The sequence below is a fragment of the Betta splendens genome, chromosome 8 (genome assembly GCF_900634795.4).
Source record: "Betta splendens chromosome 8, fBetSpl5.4, whole genome shotgun sequence".
Lineage (NCBI taxonomy): Eukaryota > Metazoa > Chordata > Actinopteri > Anabantiformes > Osphronemidae > Betta > Betta splendens.
This window is the reverse complement of record NC_040888.2, coordinates 5,261,431-5,284,165: the sequence shown is the minus strand read 5'-3', so window position 1 is coordinate 5,284,165 and position 22,735 is coordinate 5,261,431. Positions and strand designations below refer to the sequence as shown.

Genomic DNA, 22,735 nt, shown 5'->3' with positions numbered 1-22,735 from the left:
GAAGCTGTTGGTACTTACTTGTTGTATATTTGTACATTGTGAAGCGAATAGAAGACAAAAAACATCTAATTCTTACGTTTCTTCCAAACCTACTGTAGGAGCAACTTCGCGTACGTGCACATGACGCACGGTGGCACGCGGCCTTACGTCAGGGCGTCGTAGCGCGACGCCTCCCCCTCCTCCCCCCTCAGTCTAGCTGGGAAGAAAAAAAAAACTTTTTTGTATCGGAGGAATCAACAGCCGCCATCTTGACGCGGCTCAGAATCGGGATTTCGGGGGGAGCATTAATTTAAAAAACCGATCGGAGCTGCCCAGACCGAGCTCAAACGGCTTTTTTCGTGTAGAAAATCGACGCGTTAGTCTTCCGATGAGGATTAATGCAAACATGTGAGGGTTACGTGGGTTTTTATCGTGTCGAAAGCCCACTGTATATTTGATTTCCCTTTTAGAGAGCGCCGCTTCTCGCCGTATCTCCGTCCCGAGACGCTGTATTTTCCGGGAGACAGCGGCGAGAAAAATAATCCACCTCATAGAAAATATTTTTTGAATTTTGCTCTTTTTATTTAAGCCTAAAATAGATTTTAGTGTCGCTCATTGCGCCTGCGAAAAAAATGATTCTGTACAGACGTGAAACCGGCGATCTACGGAGAAAGGGATTGACGTACGATTTGTGTAATATTTTATGATTGATTTTTATTTATTTTTCTCGGACAGAAATAATTTGTGGACGTAATTATTGAGGATAATTATGTGGGTGTTGGGTGTTGGATTATCATGGGGTGATCTTCGACGGCGAAGCGTGGCGCTGTTGCCTTTCTTTTGAAGCCTTTTTCTTCAGGCAGCGTTTCGCCAGCCTTTCACTTAAGGGGAAAAAAAACACAGTTAAATTGCTTTTTACGCGTAACGTTAGAAAAAGTTACCCTCGTATTACTAGCTAGAGGCCAACGAGCCGGACTGATCCTGCTGTAAATTTCCTACGATATCCATTCATTGCATTCGCCGACCAGGATGGCTGACAATCTGTTGGATGTCGGACCCCCCACTGCAAAGCGACCCAAGCTCAATTCACCCCTCTCCGGATCAGACGGCCCAGGTAAGGATGCCACCGATTCTAGGGGGGGGGGTCGCTCCTTATTCCCAATCTCCAGTGATTGACTACATGTGACCATGCATGCGTGCACCGTGGTGGGTAGAAAGCCACAGAGATGACGGGGAAAAATGCCCACAGTTGTGTTAGCGCCGAGTGAAACTGCAGCGCACGCGAATGTTGTTCAAAAAGTGCAAACACGCCGTAATACGCGAGAATAGCGCTTCTTCAAACAGGCGAAGTTCGCGTCCAACTTGCTGGTGTGGTAATATAAAGAATTAATTAACAACGTGTGAAATGTCATTTTGAATAATTAATCATTTACCCAGCGTTCTGCAGATACGTGTCCGCTATTAAACCTGTCATAATGAATAGATTGTATTCCCCCTCCACACGCTGGTGTCTCCTATATATAATCAGAGCTGAGTGTGTTTGGGGTTGGGCTGGATTTAGTTGCTCATTGACAGCAGTGCACATTCTTGATGGTACTTCAGCCATTATTGTCTAATAAAATGATCGTCTCAACTCGGTGGCTCAACCTGCAACTGAAGGTGCAGCTCTTCTTTCATTCACTAACCTGCATGGTAGATCTAGGTATATTAATAATAATGTGTGTGTGTAATATGTTTATAATGTTTTTTTGTGCCAACACTTCTTTGGGCGTTTATTTTGCTTAGTAAACGGGCATGGCATAGTTGCTGCTGACATGCTGCTGAAACGAATGCTGTCACAATAGGACCGAGTCTTGCAGAAATAGCCTTAGGGTCTGCAGCTCCACCAGTCCGGCCTGTGGAGCAACTTCGGTTCATTGTTTAGAAGACGTGAAGTCGTCTCTTGAAAAAGCATTTGTGTTTTACGTTTAGCACACGGCACCGTTACCAATACCTCAAGTTGCTCAGTCAGACTTATGGTTGTGGTTACTGGAGTTTTCATCTTGTGTATTAGGAGTCCTGTGACTCTGGGCAATTTACAGCAGCAATTTTATTATGGTATTGTTTGCATTTATTGATTATACTTGAGCAGTGCAACTGATATGATGAATCATTTAAAAGACATGTAATGTTTCTTTTAATGTAAACTGTTGTAGGCAGTCTTATTTTTATTAAAAGAAAAAGGCTTTTTGAAAAAAACATCCTCAAACATGGGCAACCATATGAACACTACAAACAAACCCCAGTTTACCAGGAGGGAATGATAGGAACACAAGTTTGGCACTTTTTTATTTTGGCCAGCTTAGATCAGCAGCTTTTGAGCGATCAACGTAACAGCTCTCTCACATAATTTTCCAGTCACTTTTAAAATGCTTAATTTATTCATTAAAGTAGCTTCTTCATACTGACGGAGAACACATTTGGAGAAATGGTAAGGAGTTATAGGAAGAGCCATAGATCCAGCACAAAACAATGGTTTTCACAAAAAACAGACTGAAAAACAGACACAAATTGCTTCTGACCTGAAACAAGAATTATCTCTGGATGTTATTCATTACGAAAGGTCACTTTCCACAGACAATGTCTGGCTAGGAATTTAGTTGTTCATAAAACTGCAAAAAACTTGCAGTAGATGTTAAAGAATGTAAAGAGATGGCCTGAATATTAGAGGCTATATATTAGATGCACAACCTTTAGTTAAACAAAACCATAATAAAATGTTTTTGGATAACACAAGGTCGAGCATCTTTTGCATGCGACTCGCTGGGACAAACTGGTACTGCAGAGAGCCAGCTGTGAAATGTGAAGGTACAAATATGGAGCTGCAAACGGTGTAGAGTGCATTATATCCATTAGATACCAGCATAAACCCTCATTCTGTGAATCACTAAATAATGATTTATATAATATGTAAAATAATTTTCTTTTCAGGATTTCAGGATCGCTAAAACCATATAAAAGACCTGCTTTCATTGCTTCTCTGAGAATTAATAAGGAGAGCGGAGAATGAGTTGAGAAGCAGATTGTAGTGTACACCATCCGTGTGCCCTAAGACCAGACGAAACCATCACATCTTCCACACTACCTTTGTTTTTGCTGCAATTTAAGCATGAAGACCTGAGTCACAGTGTGAATGTTTAAAATATATCTACCACGTCTTGAACATGTGGATGCAAACCGGTGTTTCTAATAAACGTATCCTCTACTGCAGACGTAGCTCTTGGTCTGGGACAGTACTACTAGTCTAACAGATGGCTTTGGCAAACCTTCAAAGTTCCTAAGCTGTTTTGTATTGACATTCCTTTATTAGAGTAATGATGAACTGTCTTGACAGTAGTTATAGTAGCGCTAATGTGGCTTATCTCTGCATGTTAATAGTCCCATCTCCCCGAAATTAGTAATTGTTTCACCCCTGATATTGAATGAAATTTTACAGTCGCCAAATCTGTGTCTGATTGGACACTATATTGGTAGATATCAAATGTGAAATGCCTTGAGGCCAAAACACCCGTTTAGGACATCCCTGCCTTCTAGGGCTGTACAGTCATTTGAGTGTGTTCCCATTTAATAACCTAAGGCACACACTGTTCTTCCAGACAAACTTTCTGGACCGTATTACATTGACTTGCTGGTACATAAAACTGCGACCCCCCCTCCAGTAGCCCCTGCCTCATGTGTTGCTTTGATGCTAAGGGCTACATCAAAACGCTTTCTGTGCACACGTGGCGTAACACTGATCTTCTAGAGCGCAAATAAAGATTGGTTGCTTAATTTAAATTGAAAACGAGACAGGAAACCTTTGCAAACAGCTGAAACATGATTTTCCTTTTATTATCTCGCTTTCTGTGGGCGTGCACTCCATGTAGATGCTGACAGTCCTGGGTTTTCAAACATCGCTTTGGTCGGGCAGTGCTGCCAAAAGGCCTTTCTGTTGTAGCTGACACTGAGACAAACCCACTGTCTAATGTCTTGGATGTGGCTCAGGGTCCTAAGCACATTGAGTAGATTTGAAGTGTTAGGTTGCAAATGGGAGGATGAGTGATATTTTTGTGTCGCAATTACATTATTACAACGAGATACAGATGATTTTCTTTTTGTTTTTGACGTATGTTTCTGGCCTGGACCCATCACCTGAGTGCACACATCATCAAGGCTCATCCTGGGACCACAGATGTTTAGAACCCTACAGCTTGGTCTCTAAAGCATAGCTATTTAATAAAAATGTTGTAAAGTTTGCACTGTCTTTAATTATTAAATGGATTATTACCACAGCATTCCCTAATGGGTTTTACTTACTGAGTGGTGCCATTGGTAGTGTTTTCATTGGGAATCTGACAACACACACAGTTTGTGGTGCAACAGGAACAATAAGCAGCTATTCCTTGAGGTCTATGCTAGTGTTTTTCTGTTGGGTGCTTTAGCCTTGACTGTGTGTTTTCGTGCCTGTGGCTTTAGGCCAATGTCAGGAGCATTTTCATTTGCATGGCTGAGTGGGCATGCGAGCACCAAAGGTCAGAAGTAGGCAGCCGCCCTCTGTCGCTCACTTCACAGCTTTTCTTCCCACTACGTCTCGCCGTGCGTATCATCACAAACCCTGGGTGAGCATCTCTCAGCTACGTTAGCCCTACCACATGTTCTGATGCGGCCAAGCATTAAAATGTTGCTTCACCAACGTGTTGGAGCAGAAGGTACTAACGCCGGCTAATGTCTCAACTGAGGTTGAACTCGCTGATAGTATGGCGAGGGTGGGTGACCCACCCTGGATGTCAGTGATCCTACCCAAATAGACTCCCCCTGCAGCCAATTGTATTTTACATTCACAAAAAAGCCCAATAGTTAACTCTGTTACACCAATCAAATGTGTGAACAAACAGATGAATATTTATATATCACTTAGGTCTTCACTATAGTAATGAAATTTCTGTTAGATTAGAGGAAGTTGAGATGTTTTTACCTGTGGAGATACTATTTCCTCCACTTTTTACTTTGCAGCCTTCAGCTGGTGAGGAGTAAGACCATTTCTTAGTTATTATTGTATCACTCCCAGACTCAAGTTGGTATGACTAGAAAAAAAAAGAAATAAAGACATGGTCCTAGATAACATACTGGGATGTGATTTTTTTTTTTTATTGTGGTAGCACTGATCATGAAAAGAGAGAATTCTTAGCAGCTTTTGCCTGATTTTTCTCCAGGTTGATTATTAATCTAACTTTTTTTTATCCCAGCTGTAATTGTTTAGTGCCTGTTCTCCCTCATTTGTTAAGAGACAGAGTGGCGGCACCTTAGGTTTCCTATCTCCCTCCCATCTTGCTCCACGTCTATTAGGGCAGCAGCAGTCAGTTTTTATCTTGTTTTACACAGACTGAAAAATCACATTAAGTAATTTGGGTGTGTTATGACCAGCAGTGTCAATATGCTCTGAGGGAAAAAAAAGTGAGAATTATGATTCAATTGTTGGACGTTTAGCTGATGCTTTCACTGTCACTACTCAGGCAAATGTTTGTATGTTTTTAAGAGTGTCAATATACTGAAGGCATTTCTCCATTGGTTAAGGTTAAGATATTGTATATGTTGTATGTTGCTGAATGGTCATTAAACAGGACACAATTGCTTAATCTGAGCTGTGAATCATCAGTGGTTGTTGCTGTTGCTGTTGAGAGTAGCAGCCTCATGTAGCTGATGTATTTCATTTAAAGCCTGTGGCTGCAAAGTGAGGCCAATTTTTAATTACTAATATATATCTTTGGGAAACCTGTTTGAGTCCTCTCCAACCTCAGCAATGGTTTGCCTCCAGATACAGCCACGCTAGACACGTGTGGGGGTGTGACTGGTGTGCTGTTAAGTTTTACTGCCTTGCTTGCAACCTCACGTGAAGTATGTTTGCATAGTGGTGTGATTTCAACTATGACTTGTGGTAATATTTTGTGTGTGTGTTATAAGCTGCCGGGCAAACGTGTTAGCAGCACCAAGGACTGGATTGATTCATTATAATTTTAAGGCTTATTTGCAGGACACACCATTTCATCTGACTTCATTAATTCAATAAAGAAAATTATCAAAAGAAAAATCTACTAACTGATGTGTCATGTCCGTATTCTTGGTACACGTGACTCACGTTTACATCTTGAGCACTTTTACTGATAATTAGTTCAAAATCTATCTAAAATATGATAATGATGGCAAAAAATCTTGTGTGTGTGGGTGTGTGTTAGTCAGCAACTTGATCTAATGGCTGTTGTTGGAAAAAAATGATTGATTGTTTTTTTTTTTAACATTTAATTTTTGTGTTTTTCCCTTAGACCTAGTGTCTCTATTTGACCTGGAAAATGACCTTCCAGATGAGCTCATTCCCAATGGAGACTTGGGAATGGGGATGTCCTCCAATGGTGGCCCAGGTGGTCCCGGTCTCAACTCCATCGTTCCTGATGCAGCTGCCAAACACAAGCAGCTGTCCGAGCTCCTGCGACCAGGAAGTTCCTCTATCTTGGGAGGAGGCCACAACTCTGCCAGCCCCCAACAGGGAGGTATGGTGGGAAGCCAGCTAGGCGCTGTGCTTGGTAAGGGTCCGCTGGGGCAGGGCTCGCCGAGTCACCAGTCTCCTCAGGCCCAGAAAGCAGGAGTTACCGCTGGACAAGGCAACGGAAATGCAGGCATGGCCTTCAACCAGGCTATGTTGAACAGTGGGCAAGGTCATGGGGTCATGAGCCAGCCAGGACAAGTGATGAATGGAGCTCTGGGACCAGCGGGACGCGGCCGACCCGGGCCTGGCATGCAGTACCAAGGCATGCAGGGCACACAAGTGGGCGCTGGACCTGGCGTTGGTGGCAGTGTGTTGGCGGAGACTCTGACCCAAGGGGGATCGCAGATGGGTGCCCACAACACAATGAACGCTCAGCAAGCTGGAGGTCTGAACAAGGTGAGGTCAAAAATAGTTCCTAATTAATCCTGTAAGTGATGGTTGTTTGCATAATACAGATGTGTTTTCTGTAATATGCACTACTATTCTTGGAATGAGTCTATAATACCAACAATAACTATAATATACTAGTAATTATGTCATGATGCTCTAAGTGAACAATGATGTGTCTGATCTGCTGCTCATGCAGACTTTGAAGTGCTCATTGTGAGAAAGCATTTCCCGTCGTCTGAGAGTTTTTGGGTGGTTGTGGTTTGACAGGAAACCAACAGTAAACCAGTGAGCAAGTTCTCACTAAGAAAATTTAAACAAACGTTGCCACATGAAACGATCTTTTGCTGCCATGTAAAAATGCTTTGTCCTATGATGCCTGATTATGGAGTATAACCGAGAGTCAGGCCTTTTTTTAACGCGCGGTAAAAGTGAATCGGCACTTTTACCATTTCACATTCTGCCTTGTCGCGTTGAAACAGGTGCAATTGGAATTGATTCATGTAAGCGTTTTTTGTGGTTTGCAAACAGGCCACAGCTTATTAGTACTGGTGGTGTCTTTAATTTGTTTCCGTTAGATATGTTTCGTTTCTCTATCCAGATGAATGGTGTGAGGTTTAAGTGAACCTCATAGAGAGTTGAGGCCTTGTGGTTTTAAATGAAATATTTCCTTGAATTTTACCACGTATCCACACTTTATATTGGTCAACCTTTGATCTTAATGGCAAAATTAGGAAGATGCTTGTCTCCTGTTTTGGTTCATAAAGTGTTGGCATATCAGACATTCTTTTTTGCCCAGCGTGAACGAGCGCAGCAGGCTGCGTTGTTGTGTTCACGGTTTTCCCTCCGTTTCCTTTCTCTCCCACTCCGGCGTATGCCGTCTCACTCCGGGCCTCTGGCCTTTGATAATAGAGCTGTAAATCATGTTTAGAGGGGCCGGTCTGTGTGTTGGTATTGAAGTGGGGGAGGGAGGGGAGGGCAAAGATGAATAGAGGTGCAGGAAAGAGGGAAACACCGCAGGCATCCTGCGCAATACTTCTATCTTGACACTCCTCTGTATTAAGTGCAGATCATCAAGTGGGAAACTTGTGCGTGAGTGGAGCCGTATAAATGGGAGCGAGGCGACAGTCAAGCATCTGTGTGTCTGTACGGCGGAGGGGGAGGGGCAGGCAGCAGCGCTCCGCTCAGCTGTTGAGCAAGCTTTTCTTTCTCTCAGCTACTCCATTTCCACCGAGCCAGAGCAGCGCCGCTCCAGAGAGCGTAATTTCACACCATTTGTTTGCGTTTCAAGCGCTCCGCGAGGAAAAGTGGTTCCGGAGTGGCATCGGCTCTTTGCTGGTCTACGACCAACAACCCCTTTTTGTCGGGTTCCTGAGTTGAACCGCCTCTAAAGAGATGTTAGCACAGAGACTGTCTCCCCCGCACCTCTGTCTCTGCTGGCCAGGGTTTGCTCAATCTGTCTGATCACCGCTGACGATGAGGAACTGCTGCGTATAGTGACCATGGATGCATGCTGAAGTAATAAACCTCTAGTTTCGTTTTGAATGGAGCAGAGTGACGCCAGCACCTCGAAGTTGTTAAATAAAGAAAAACAGTGTAACATCATAAACAACCTTTTATGTAATTCTTTGTACATTTCATGTTGGATCTAAATAGAGTTAAACAACTGGAGACATCATATAGTTTAGTTTACATTGCTCTCCGTTTCCAGCAACATAATAATTACTTGACTTTTAGTCCTCTCAGATTGTAGCATGAACATTGAGGGTTATAATGATTTAACACCTTTTCCTGGAGATATATGCATTTACTTTCTTGACAGTGTTAACATTTAATGAAGGAGAGAAAGATGCATTTATGTGCAGACAACAAAACGTGTTTTGTGTGGCCTGTGTTCCCTAAATGATCAGGCTGAACCTGATAAATAACCATTATTTTGTTTGGTTGAGACCTCTCATGCTCTCATTCCTTCTTTGTTATAATCTTGTCTTATGCAGTAAACCACTTAAAACACCATCTTTTCCTAAAAGGTGCCTTGTCTTTGTTGCCCTAGTTCTTACAGCAGTCTCGAGTTCTTTTGATTATTAATGCACTTGAGGCTGTAATTCAACAATTAATTTACTGCAGCGGGGCGCTCCATGACGTGCAAAGCTCCTGACCGCCCTCTGTCTTGCCTACTCACTATAGATGGGGATGTCAGGAGCTCAGTTTGGCCAGCAGTATGGTCAGGCCGGGGTGCAGCAGATGGGGCCAGCAGGGGTCAATGCCCAACAAGTCCAGAACAAGACAGTACTTGCAAACAACCTTCCCCAATTCCCTGCAGAACTCAAGGGACCTGGGAGTGTGCCAAACATGGTGAGTGTTGCTCAGATGTATTACATACACATAACCTTTCCATGTTCTTTCCAAAATTGTGCATTATTGAATGTATATACGTCTACAATAGCATGCTCACTTTATTATTATAATTCAAATCAGCTGCACCTTGTGTTCTGCATAACTGATCTGTTTTTGATGTTGTTGTGATGTTGTTCGCTAACGTGTGCTTGTGTTGGCAGTCCCAGATGCAGCATCAAGTAGCATCGGTGGGCATGGTTGCTGGGGCTGGTGGCATTTCAGCGGGACCGACGGCCGACCCGGAGAAGCGCAAACTCATTCAGCAGCAGCTGGTCCTGCTGCTCCACGCGCACAAGTGCCAGCGGCGGGAGCAGGCGAACGGGGAGATAAGGGCCTGCACTCTGCCCCACTGCCGCACCATGAAGAACGTACTCAACCACATGACCCACTGCCAGGCTGGCAAGTCCTGCCAGGGTGAGCCAAAGCAGTGATTGACGTGAATTTAGGTTGTGTGGTCTGCTTGAAAGTGTGCAGCCACGACCACAGGGTGTTTCTGAGAAATCGAAAAAGTAATATGCTAAACAGGCTGACTGTCTGCATGGTTAGCTGGATGGTAACTGTGTCGTGGACGTGTGATCATGTGGGCAGAGAGCCAGCTGCTTTACATACCACAGGTCTACAACGCAGTAAAACGTGTTGACGTGGTGCAGGTTGGAGTTCAGTCAAACTGCAACACATTTTGCAAGTCTCCCTTGAAAACTGTGAAATAGTTTATTGATCCAAGCGTAGAAAGCTGCGTGAAATTAGCAGCTTTAAAACTGTCAGTGGTGCTACTACTGAATTTCTTGTGAACATCCCTCACTTCATGACTTCGCCTCTCGTTGTTTTTCTGCAGTGGCTCACTGTGCATCATCCAGACAGATCATCTCCCACTGGAAGAACTGTACACGGCACGACTGTCCAGTCTGCCTGCCTCTGAAGAACGCTAGTGACAAAAGGAGCCAGCAACGTGAGTAACTCCAGCAGCCTCCCATGTTCACCTACAAATGTATATCAAACATGAGTAAAGCTTGAAGGCAACGCTGTAGTTCTCACTTAGCGCTGGTGTGTGGAGCAAGTGGTGCCACCTGCAGGTAATTTCCCTGCCACGGCCTTGTGCTGGTTTGCTCACTGCAAGAGCAGTGGAGGATTCCTCCACAAAGGCTGGGCCTGTAATGTGACACCCAGGGGAGGTGCTGTATGCTGTGCTATCAGGGGGGCAGGGCCTTGTTACAGCGTGATCTCTGATTGGTTAAACGCCCCGTGACAGGTTTAAAACCCCCTCAGAGGCAGCGTGCTCCCTGTCAGCAGTCAACACAGCAGGGAAGGCAGCTTGAAGCTTATCTGACCTTAGATTAGTAATGTTAATTATTTATAATTTTTTGTGCACACATCTTGTGATATTAATAAACTGTAAAATTACAATCAGCAGCGATCCTTATTTAATTTTGACTGTGTCATTTATTTATGTCTTTATCTTCTCCCTCCAGCTATGCTTAGTTCTCCCGGGGCTGGCCTGCAAAACACCATCAACACAGTTGGTCCAGGTCAGTCCAGCTCCACGGCCATCAATAGTGCTGCCACGCACATTGACCCCAGCTCCATGCAGAGAGCCTACGCTGCCCTGGGCCTGCCATATGGGAACCAGTCTCCTGCTCAGGTCCAGGGCCAGGGTCCAGGTCAGCAGAACCCGCAAGGCTCACAGCATCAGCAGCTGCGAAACATGAACTCATTAGGTAAAGGATGGAAAGGACCTTTAATGGCATCCTAATATAATAGTGTGATGTGTAAAGTGATGACCATACTATAATCCTGTCTTTAATTCAGTGTCTTAAAGCCTTTTGTTAAATTACTGTGTGTGTTAATCAGGCACTAATCAGATGAGCCAGATGGCGGGAGGCATGGGTGTTCCGACTTCAGACCAGACTGGAATGCACTCGGATTCGTCTCTACCCTCCACACTCAACAAGTGAGCTTCTCATTCAGAATACTCCAGACAAAACCTGCTGGCATACTGCTCCCATGGCTCTACGATCGTTGTCCCCTAGAAAGCTTGAACAAAGTGTATTAGCTGGAGCTGGTAGTTGATTCATACATGATTCATGCATGTCGTGTGAGCTCTTATTTTATAATTATTCCCCTTTCCACAATTGAATATTATACAGTGTAAGACAGTTATAGTGCAACTTTTATTAAAGCTATTATAGAATTACCACTATCCAAAGTTTTGAAAGTCTTTTCTCTTTGTCCTACAGTCAACTGATGCCTGATGGGTCAGGAGCAGGAGGCATGGCAAACATGCCGACTGCCACCCCTCTTTCTTCTACGGGGGTAAGGAAGGCCTGGCACGAACATGTCACTCAGGACCTGCGCACTCACCTGGTGCACAAACTGTAAGTCAAACAGTAAAGCATACAATTTCACTAACGTTGTAACAAGTACAAACAAACGTTGTGCCTTTAAGTTGTTGTTGAGTCTGTTGTTTTTCTTCAGAGTACAAGCCATATTCCCCACCCCTGACCCCGCAGCACTGAAGGACAGGCGAATGGAGAACCTGGTGGCGTATGCGCGCAAGGTTGAGGGTGACATGTATGAGTCAGCAAATAGCAGGGTAAGCTGTCTAGACCAAACACCCAGAGTTGCATTTTCTAGACCTAACATCAATTACAGGTAGTTTTAACAGTATCTGCAGATGAGGAAACACTAAGTGTTTGATTTCTTGTGCTCCCACTAGGATGAGTATTACCATTTTCTGGCAGAAAAAATCTATAAGATCCAGAAGGAACTGGAGGAGAAGCGGCGATCACGACTCCAGAAACAGCCTAGCATGGTGGGCACAGCTGGGCTGCAGCAGCCTGGCATGACTCAGCCCAATGCCATGGGCCCAGGACAGGCTGTCCGACCTCCCAGTGAGCAGCATCACTTTTTACTACTTTTTTTTTTTTAACAGTTCTCAGTTGATATAGCTATAATTTTTTTTATAGCTTTCAAAACTAACTTTACTTAAAACCTTTAAAGACACACTGCACTGCTGTCTTCTCACAGATGGACCTGTGCCTATGCCAAATCAGTTAATGACCCGAATGCAGGTTCCCCAAGGTATGCACTTATCTTTATTCTCAGCTACAGTCAACATTTTCTATTGTAGCTGTCACTTTAAATGTTGCTTTTTGTGGACAGCCGTCTGTTCAACGAGTTAACGAATACATGTAACCCAGCGCTGTTATTTAAGAGGTGGTTCAGTCTCTGATGCCCCAGCAGACCTCGGAATATTAAATTACAACAACTCACAGGAATAATAAACAGGTACATAATTGTGTGTGTGTGTGTGTGTGTGTGTGTGTGTGTGTGTGTGTGTGTGTGTGTAGGTGTTCCCACAGGAATGAATCAGTTTAATCCAATGGCAATGCAGAATGCGCAGATGTCTCAGGCACCCATGGGAGCACGTACACCCTCCCCCATGAACCATCAACAGCAGATGAATATGAGCTCCGTCCCAACGGTTCGATCCTTCTCCTGTGTTTTCATATTTTTGTTTTTCTCTCTTGACTTTTTCTGGTCTCACGTTTCACGCATAGAATGCTTACTGTAGTCACCCACTGTTTTAACGATTTGTCCTCATTTCTGGCTTCTAGATGGGCATGTCTCCATCAAGGTTGCCTCAGACTCCAGGCATGATGGGTGGTCATGCCAATAACATGGTAGCTCAGACGCCCAACCAGGGTCAGTACCTGCCACAGGGTCAGTTCCCTGTAGCCGCAGGTGGTGCAATGAATGTGAATGTAGGACAGCTAACACCAACAGCTGTCACACAGGTGAGGAAAATGGTTCTCTCTTGAGATGCTCTTACCATCCTAGCTTGTTGCTGCATGCAATAGTTTATTATTATGTAGATAGGGGTTAGAAGAAACAGACTTTGCTCCCTCCAATTCTAGTTGCATTTAAATCTATTCACTGCACCACCTTGTTTCAGCAGCCGCAGAACTCTAACCTTCCTTTGAATGCGATGGGCTCCCTTGGCTCCCAGCTGCCCTGTGGTCCTTCAGCCCAACCCACGCTGGGCACTACCCCTCCACCCAATGCCTCTGCCAGCCTGCAGCCTCAACAACAACAACAACAACAACAGCAGCAGCAGCTGCAGCAGCACCATGCTCCTACGCAAGCCCAGGTGCCCACTCAGCCCTCTACCCCCGCCTCAACGGGTGGGCCCTCTTCCACCCCAACTCACATACTCAGTGGCTTCCCCGGCCCCCCCTCTGCGACACCACCTGATCCCCAGCCACTCACACCCCAGCAGCCCCAACCTGAACCCTCGAGCCAAATGCAACAGCCCACCTCAGTGCAGGCACAACATCCTAGCACACCGGTAAGTTACAGTTCGTTACTGTAAAGCCACAAAAACCTTCATGTCCCTTACATTAGGCTCAGTATTTTGGATCTGGGTCAACATAAAAATTATATTTATTGATAAGTCTTTCTGTATTGTAAAGATGTCCCAGGCTGCAGCAAGTATAGACAACAGAGTCCCCACACCAGGCTCTGTGGCTGAGATGAGCTCTCAGCAGACTCTGCCTGACATGAGCAGCACTGAAGTCAAAACTGAAGTAAAGGATGAAGATGATGACAGCAACTCTGGGAAGAAGCAACCTATCAAAATGGAGGTATGACCTGGATTTGAATGTAGTAATTACTAAGTAATATTGAAGTAATGCATTTTTTACTAAAACCATATATTTCTGCTTATATAAAATGTATCATACACTTGATGGTTTCTTAGCAGGAGGATGAAACCAAACCTCTGCTGGTGAAGAAGGAGGAGCCAGATGTAGCAGAGCCAAAGCAGGAATCAATGGAAACTGAGGAGAAGAAGCCGGAGATGAAGGCAGAAGCCAAAGAAGGGGAGGAAAGTGGGGCCAACGGCACATCAGCATCCTCCAATCAGAATCGCAAAAAAAGTAAGAAACAGCAGGCCACAAATGTATGTATTAGGTGTACATATATAATATATTGTGCTCTGGGTTTTAGGGAAGATTTTGAGAATTTAGATCATGGAACCAAAAGATGTTTTTATTTTTTTCTCACAACACTATCTTTGTCTGTGCAGTCTTTAAACCAGAGGAGCTGAGACAAGCTCTAATGCCTACCCTTGAGGCTCTTTATAGACAAGACCCAGAGTCGCTGCCCTTCAGGCAACCAGTTGACCCCATGCTCCTTGGCATTCCCGTAAGTCTCCACAAGCACAGATACACATTCAGTCGAAACAATGTTTAGCGTGATTTTTTTAAATTTTATTTTAAATGAACTCTTTCTGGCTGCACAGGACTACTTTGACATAGTAAAGAATCCCATCGACCTATCCACCATCAAGCGCAAGCTGGATACGGGTCAGTACCAGGAGCCTTGGCAGTATGTGGATGATGTGTGGCTCATGTTCAACAACGCCTGGCTGTACAACCGTAAAACGTCTCGGGTCTACAAGTACTGCACCAAACTGGCAGAAGTGTTTGAGGCGGAGATAGATCCCGTCATGCAGGGTCTGGGTTACTGCTGCGGAAGGAAGGTGAGACTATGCATAATTGGAACTTCACAGTTCATGCTTGTATTGTCTTGAACTATCCTGACTCTCATGGTGTGGATCATTAATGTTTCTGTGATGTTTCCTCAGTATGAGTTCTCACCCCAGACACTGTGCTGCTATGGCAAACAGTTGTGCACCATCTCCAGGGATGGCACCTACTACAGTTATCAGAACAGGTAAAGTGCATGCTGACGTCCTGTGTAACGGTGGATGCAGGTAAAATAATGAAGAATGGGTTCAGGGTATCCACTGCTGTGACATGTGAAGGAGATACTTTCCACATCATGGTGCTGTTCTTGAATGTTTATTGTGCCCAAGAACCAGCACTAAAGCTCCCCCTGCAGGCCAGAAATGGTTATTAACGCTTTATAGCACATGTGTGGTTTATCAATTTAAATTTAAATCAGTTTATTCCTGTTCATATTGTCCACATTATGTTGAACAAGGTTTAATCTGTCAAACAAGTCTTTTTAGCGTCAGTTTTCATCAACTACCTGTTGGGATATGTACTTGCATTATAACTCATCCTGTCTCTCCTGGCATGATCATATCATTCATTCATTTTTCCCTAATGCATGTTCCTTGTGTGATAAATGACTGTGAAATGCATTTTTTAGCATGAAGTTTGATGGTTGATGCACATTTATCATCACTAATGTAGACTATTAGCATGTTTCCTTATTTCTGTTCCAGTTTGAATGATGGAGACTGGATCATGACCATTTCACTTGTAACTAACATGTACCTCTGCCTGTGTGTGTGTGTGTGTGTCCTTCCGCCTGCCCATGCTCCATCCTCGGTTGTTGCCATCCGCTCCGTTCACTCTGCATTCTGCCACCCATACGCCGGTTTGCCTGTGCTGCTACTGTGTGTGCTGGCTGCAGTTCACCCAAATATGGCCTTATTGCCGACAGGTATCACTTCTGTGAGAAGTGCTTCAACGAGATCCAGGGCAACAGTGTGACCCTGGGAGATGACCCGGCACAGCCCCAGACGTGAGTTGCCCAGCCTGGTTGGCTGATCGCTTGCTGGTGATCGTCATCTGATTGCCAGGCGGTTTTCTGACTGGACTTATTCTGTGGAAAGAGGTTTTCATTAAACATGAATTTGGTTGTGTCTTTTCTCTGTTTGTACAGTATGATATCAAAAGAGCAGTTTGAAAAGAAGAAGAATGACTCTTTGGACCCTGAACCGTAAGTACTGTCTGCAGTAGATTGGTTTAACCCTTAAACATGATAGTTACGATGACAGGAATGCTTCTTCACAATGTTTTGCTAAACGAAAATTATTTTTCTTGCAGGTTTGTTGAATGTAAAGACTGTGGGCGGAAGATGCATCAAATCTGTGTGCTGCACTATGATACCATTTGGCCATCAGGGTATGTCTTCATGTGATCATATACAAGACACTTTTTTTGATCACAATAAATTTGTTGTGGAAGAAGAATACTATGTGCTGGAGTGTAAGTGGATTCTAAACTAGTTAAATTTGTCTTTCTTTAGCTTTGTCTGTGACAACTGTCTGAAGAAATCGAGCAAAACAAGAAAGGAAAACAAATTTTCAGCCAAACGTAAGTATTGGTAAACTGACTATAACATGTACTCTGACTTTTCTTTTACTTCATACATGAATATGAATTCATCTGTTATGTACTTGTTCTGATAAAGGGTTGCAGTCGACAAGGTTGGGGACGTACATTGAAGACAGAGTCAATAAGTACTTGAAAAGACAGAATCATCCAGAGGCTGGGGAGGTGTTTGTGCGAGTAGTAGCCAGCTCTGACAAAATGGTGGAGGTTAAGCCTGGAATGAAGTCTAGGTAATGTTCTCATTCTGACCTTTTATGTCTCGAATCCTGTGCCATGTTTTACTTCTAGATTAATGTAAATATAATAGAAATGTACCTTGTAGCTCTGTTGCTTAGCCTGCTCTCCCTCACCTGCTTGACAGCAAACCTTCTGCTTCCTGCAAAGATGCTTAGGTTAACTTTGTTTCTGTGCGTGTTCCTACAGGTTTGTGGACGCGGGTGAGATGGTTGAGAGCTTCCCTTACAGAACCAAAGCACTTTTTGCATTTGAGGAAATAGATGGGGCAGATGTTTGTTTTTTCGGCATGCATGTCCAGGAGTACGGCTCAGAGTGCCCCTTTCCAAATACAAGGTACAGACGTTAGCAAAAGGTCATGTGATGTATAATAATACTCCCAGTTTACTTTGATATTGTATGTGCTTCATTTTTTTGTTTGCCTTGCAGGCGAGTTTACATATCATACCTCGATAGTATTCACTTCTTTAAACCACGTATGCTAAGGACTGCAGTGTACCACGAGATCCTAATAGGTTACCTTGAGTATGTGAAGAAACTTGGGTGAGTATTTCTCCACAGCTTCGTGTTTTGCACCATTTATTAATATATTATGTATGATTCTTGCTAAAACCGTATACATGCAAACCTGTGCTCTGGTCAGGTATGTGATGGGACACATCTGGGCCTGCCCACCCAGTGAAGGAGACGACTACATTTTCCACTGCCACCCTCCTGACCAGAAGATTCCCAAACCCAAGAGACTCCAAGAGTGGTACAGGAAGATGCTGGACAAGGCTTTCGCCGAGAGGATCATACACGACTACAAGGTCAGAAAAAGATTACATGATGAATGCAAATCACTCACAGTAATGTGATTTTGATATAGTCTTGAGTGGTTAAAAAATATTAGTGTCTCATAGACACATTAAACTAAATGTTTAAGGCACAATTTCAACCCTGCTTGTACCTTCTTTGTGTCTCTTCTGATCAGACATATATCAGCAAGCTAATGTCTAGTGCTATGCAGTATATTAGGGGCTCCCCCTTGTGTTTAGTCTGGATTACTGCAGATTTTGGTTAAACAAAATCAGAACTACAAAACATATAAATGACCATATGGGGCTATGGACAAAGTAATTTGGGATGTTGGTGTGGAATTCAACCTTTTTTTTAAGAATGTGTTAATGCATTTTCTGATGAATCTCCTTCTGTGTTCAGGATATTTTCAAGCAGGCAACAGAGGATCGGCTGACCAGTGCGTACGAGCTGCCGTACTTTGAGGGAGACTTTTGGCCCAATGTACTGGAGGAGAGTATCAAGGAACTTGAGCAGGAAGAGGAGGAGAGAAAGAAGGAGGAGAACACGGCGTCATCTGAGACACCCGAGGTGAGTTTAGCTGGTTTGGTATTTTACATGGGTTGTATCAGACTGAATAGTCCTGTTTTGCCAAAATCTTCCTCATGCTGTCCTCATCTTCTCAATGTTATAAAAAAGCTTTCAGCAGCAGCTCAAGCATTTTATAACTACTCCGCTTAATTGCTTAAACCCATCTTGCCTGTTGTGCAATCTCTTGTCTCATTGTTCATGTCCATCCATTTCAAGGGTGCTCACGCTGACAGCAAGAATGCCAAAAAGAAGAACAACAAGAAAACCAACAAAAACAAGAGCAGCATCAGCCGAGCCAATAAGAAAAAGCCTGGCATGCCGAATGTAGCCAACGATCTGTCCCAGAAGCTTTACGCCACAATGGAGAAACATAAGGAGGTGGGAAGCACTATGAAATGAGACCGTTTGTTTCATAAAGAGCACTTTCTGTTCTTAGCTAACCAACAGGTTTCCCTTTCTTCTACTCCAGGTATTTTTTGTCATCCACCTCCACGCTGGGCCAGTCATTAACACGCTGCCACCCATCATGGACCCGGACCCTCTGTTGACCTGTGACCTCATGGATGGCCGGGATGCCTTTCTGACTCTGGCCAGGGACAAGCATTGGGAGTTCAGCTCCTTGAGAAGATGCAAATGGAGCACAATGTGCATGTTGGTGGAACTGCACAACCAGGGCCAGGACCGCTTCGTGTACACTTGCAACGAGTGCAAGCACCACGTGGAGACGCGCTGGCATTGTACTGTCTGCGAGGTAAGACATATTTGCACTGTCCAAACATAATTTGAATTAACTCATCTCTTTTGAATTCATTGACCCTAATTGTTATTTTTTACCTTTCATCAGGACTATGACCTATGCATTAACTGCTACAACACTAAGGGCCATGAGCATCAAATGGTGAAATGGGGTCTGGGTCTTGATGACGACAGCAATAGCCAGGGTGGAGAGGCCTCAAAGAGCCCACAGGAGAGCCGACGTCTCAGCATTCAGCGCTGCATCCAGTCCCTGGTCCATGCCTGCCAGTGCCGCAATGCCAACTGCTCTCTGCCTTCATGCCAGAAGATGAAGAGAGTAGTCCAGCACACCAAGGGCTGCAAGCGCAAGACCAATGGTGGCTGCCCTGTGTGCAAGCAGCTCATTGCTTTATGTTGTTATCACGCTAAGCACTGTCAGGAGAACAAGTGTCCTGTTCCCTTCTGTCTCAACATTAAGCACAAACTCCGTCAGCAGCAGCTGCAGCACAGGCTCCAGCAGGCTCAAATGATGCGTCGCAGAATGGCCACTATGGCTGGAACGGCTGGGATGCCCCTGCCGTCTCCTCCTACCTCAGCAGCTCCTGACACCCCCAACTCTCTGCAGCAGCCTAATACACCCCAAACCCCCCAACCTATGCCCAACCAGCCCCCACAACAGCAGCAACCCAACCCCACAAATATTCCACAAGGCTTCCCCAACAATGGCCGAGGTAGCCAGCCCCCAACACCAGTCCCGCCAGTTACCCCGGGCAAACCAGGGCCCCAGTCATCCCCACAGCAGTCGCCTCTATCTAACATGCAACACCAGCAGCAGCCTCAACCACAACAGCAACCACTGCTTGCAGCTCTAAAAGTGGCTAAGCAGATTGAGATGGCGGCCAAGGCAAAGCAGCAGCAGAATTATGCCATGAATGGGATGCCCATGAACCACCCACGAATGATTGGACCCACACAGGGCCAGATGCACATGATTCAGGGGTCGAGAGGCCCACAGGTGATGCAGGCTATGCAGCAGGGCCAGTGGGGTCCAGGAATGCAGAATCCCATGCAGAGTCCTCAAGGTCATCAGCAGCAGGTCCCTCCACAACAAGGCCCCATGGTCCCCCAGCAAGTTCAGGGAACCCCCATGCCTCCACAGGCCCAGCTAATGCAGAGGCCTATGATGACCCAGCAACCAGGTCTTCAAATGCCTAGCGTCATGGCTCCCCAGGGGCCCTCACAGCAGGGCATGACACCACAGCAGCAAGGCATGCCACGAGGAATGCCTGGAAACATAGCTCAGAGTGCCCTGCAGGACTTATTGCGTACACTAAAATCTCCCAGCTCCCCCCAGCAACAGCAGCAGGTTCTCAACATCCTTAAGTCTAATCCCCATCTCATGGCTGCTTTCATTAAACAAAGGACAGCAAAGTATCAGGCTAACCAGCCTCAGCAGCAGCAGGCACAGCAGCAGAACCCTCAGGCCATGCTGGGGTCCCAAGCAGGAATGCAGGCAATGGCAGCAATGGCGAACCAGGTGCCAAGACCAGGGATGGCACCTCAGCAGCAGCCTCCTCAGCAGGCAGTGCCCCAGGGGATGGCACCTATGGGCCCTCAAGGCCAAATGATGAATGCTGCTCAAAACGGCAATCCTCAGCTGTACCGCAGGCAGCAGATCCTCAGGATGCAGCAGATGCAGCAACAGCAGCAACAGCAGCAAGGAGGCATCCCTCAAGGGCACGGCCAGTTCCCACAGCAGCTGCCAGGCCCGGCAAGCTACTCGCAGCTTCGCATGCAGCAGCAAATGGCTGTGCAAGGAGGTAGTGTGCCCATGGGCCAGCTTCCCCCCACATCTCAAATGGGACAACCCGGCATGGGCATGGAGGTTCCTCAGAACATGGTCCCGCAGCGCTTGCTTCAGCAGCAGCAGATGTTAAAGCAGCAGATGGGCTCTCCGGCACAGGCGAACTCGATGAGTCCGCAGCCTCACATGCTCCAAGGTCAAGGCCAAGGAGGACCTCATTTACCTGGTCAGACAATGGCAAATGCTTTAGGAAACCAAGTACGCTCCCCAGCCCCTGTGCAGTCACCCCGTCCACCTTCGCAGCAGCCCCCGCATTCCAGTCCCTCCCCACGCATACAGCCCCAGCCTTCACCCCAGCATGGTGCCCTCCACTCCAACTCCCCTCACCCGAGCCTTGGAGGCCCCATGGAGCAGGGACACATAGGAACGCCAGAACAGAGCGCCATGCTCCCGCAACTTAACACTCCCAACCGAGGGGCGTTGGGTAATGACATGGGGATGGTGGGTGACCTGACGGGAGACACGCTGGAGAAATTTGTTGAAGGATTGTAGCATTGTGAAACAGAAGACAAGGCCTTGTTCTGTTTTCAGCTGAGCAGTATTTGTACTTGCTGATGTAAAAAGCGAAGAGAAATTCAAACAAGTTTCGTGAGGCCTACAGACTGTGAACTTTCCTTAAACCGGATTTTTCTTCCAACATAGAGTGGTTTAATAATTGCTGGTAAAAAGAGGACAACAAAGACACAAAGAATATATTTTTGTTCAGACCAGTCATGCAAGAATCTGCTCTGGTCTTGTTGTGTTGTTTTACTTTTTTTTCATTTGTTATGCTCTGGTTTTGACTTTTTTAACAAAATGTCTCAAAACGAAAAATATTTCATTTTATTATTCTTTTTTATTTTGTACCTTTGAAAAGTAATATTGTATTTGTGTTTAAGACTGTAAAGTTATTTGTCTGGGTATTTTTGCAAGGTTTCACCTCTTGCTCACTTTCTCTGTTCCTGGCTAATTTATTCTAATATGCCATTTTTCAAAAGGACTGCCTTTGGGAAAGCCTTAATTTCTTTCCTGTTTGCAGAGTCTATGGGAGATTAACATATTTGTATAGACCTAGAAACTATTGCACACATCCACACACAACGTGCAGGTGTAAGATGAACCTGCATAGAAGCTTGTTAACGTTCACAGGTGCCAGAATGTTCCTTTTTACTGGCCTGGCTCCAGTATTTGTCTCGCAGATGTTTAAATAATTGCTTTGTCTCTCCTCCAGTCTAAAGAAATTCTCGTTAAGGCCTGAACCTCTTTTGCCTGTGGTGGGAAGTTAACTTGTTTGACTGCTGATTTGTGTTCAGAGAGAGTTTTGTGCATCATTTTCTCTCTTGCATTAAACTTGAATTGATGAACTGTTCTCTAATGTAAATCTAGCAGCTAGACAGTACTGTAAATATGCAGAAAATAATGAAATCACTGTACAAACTGGTTCAAATGGCTCATTTCGTACTTATATACCATATTGTTAAATAAATCTGTCTGCCACAGAATCTGCTTCTAATTTTTCTGTCTTAGCGAAGACTTGATTTCCTTAAAATATTTCTCATTTCCCTTTTTAGATGTAATAAAGAGCTGTTACCTGGCCTCGCTCTTTCCAACCCCTGTCCATCACATCACAGTGTTGGCAGCCCATAGACGATGCCCCCCTCTTATGTTTCACTGTAACCTCCCTCAAGTCCTGTCCACATGAACCATATATAAAAAGCATTGTGAGTCTCAGTTGTGTCAGACTCAGGCTGTGAGAACATGTGTTCAGACACGCAGGTACATGTTTCCAATCAGATGCGTCTTATTTATCACATACACTTATAAAATATTGTACAGTAAAAGAGCTGAGCAAGCAGATAGCTTGGAGAAAGAAACTGCCATTGTACAAAATAATCCAAAGCCCTGCAAAAAATAAAAAAAAACAACCAGATCGAATGTATTGTTTTTCACATGATGATGAAACATTACCTTAACACCCTCTTGACCTTGAATGGCAAATTAAAAACTAAAATTAATTAGAGTAGTAGTTTTCAGCAACAAACTAATTAGTCAACTATAGACTGTGATAGACAGAAAAAAATATTATTT

At 44.8% G+C, this 22,735-nt stretch overlaps 1 protein-coding gene across 6 annotated transcripts; it reads left to right on the top strand.

Annotated features, from left to right (window-relative positions):
* The first annotated feature begins 220 nt into the window (after positions 1-220).
* crebbpb (CREB binding protein b) lies at positions 221-22,149 on the top strand. 6 transcript variants are annotated; one of them, XM_029160031.3, is made up of 31 exons: positions 221-1,093; positions 6,318-6,934; positions 9,113-9,280; positions 9,484-9,736; positions 10,158-10,271; positions 10,792-11,037; positions 11,171-11,270; positions 11,557-11,694; positions 11,795-11,912; positions 12,036-12,210; positions 12,347-12,400; positions 12,670-12,803; positions 12,937-13,116; positions 13,278-13,667; positions 13,792-13,962; positions 14,079-14,256; positions 14,406-14,524; positions 14,622-14,861; positions 14,967-15,055; positions 15,764-15,874; positions 16,016-16,072; positions 16,180-16,257; positions 16,382-16,449; positions 16,547-16,697; positions 16,891-17,037; positions 17,131-17,244; positions 17,345-17,510; positions 17,902-18,069; positions 18,286-18,447; positions 18,539-18,820; positions 18,914-22,149. In XM_029160031.3, the coding sequence occupies exons 1-31, from the start codon at positions 1,009-1,011 to the stop codon at positions 21,158-21,160; spliced, it is 7,320 nt and encodes a 2,439-aa protein (XP_029015864.1). In that variant the 5' UTR covers positions 221-1,008; the 3' UTR covers positions 21,161-22,149. The 6 variants fall into 6 exon arrangements, with proteins under 6 accessions (XP_029015864.1, XP_029015868.1, XP_029015865.1 ...); XM_029160035.3 differs by having other exon boundaries at positions 13,275-13,667; positions 14,082-14,256; positions 15,794-15,874; XM_029160032.3 differs by having other exon boundaries at positions 13,275-13,667; positions 14,082-14,256.
* The last annotated feature ends 586 nt before the right edge of the window (positions 22,150-22,735 follow it).

What these genes read in the sequence shown, in the direction of transcription:
- crebbpb (XM_029160030.3), top strand. Translation starts at nt 1,009, where the DNA reads ATGGCTGACAATCTGTTGGATGTCGGACCCCCCACTGCAAAGCGACCC. An exon ending in CACCAACAGCTGTCACACAG is followed by an intron (nt 13,117 to 13,274) that starts GTGAGGAAAATG and finishes ACCTTGTTTCAG; the next exon opens with CAGCCGCAGAACTCTAACCT. An exon ending in CGTCATCTGAGACACCCGAG is followed by an intron (nt 18,070 to 18,285) that starts GTGAGTTTAGCT and finishes ATCCATTTCAAG; the next exon opens with GGTGCTCACGCTGACAGCAA.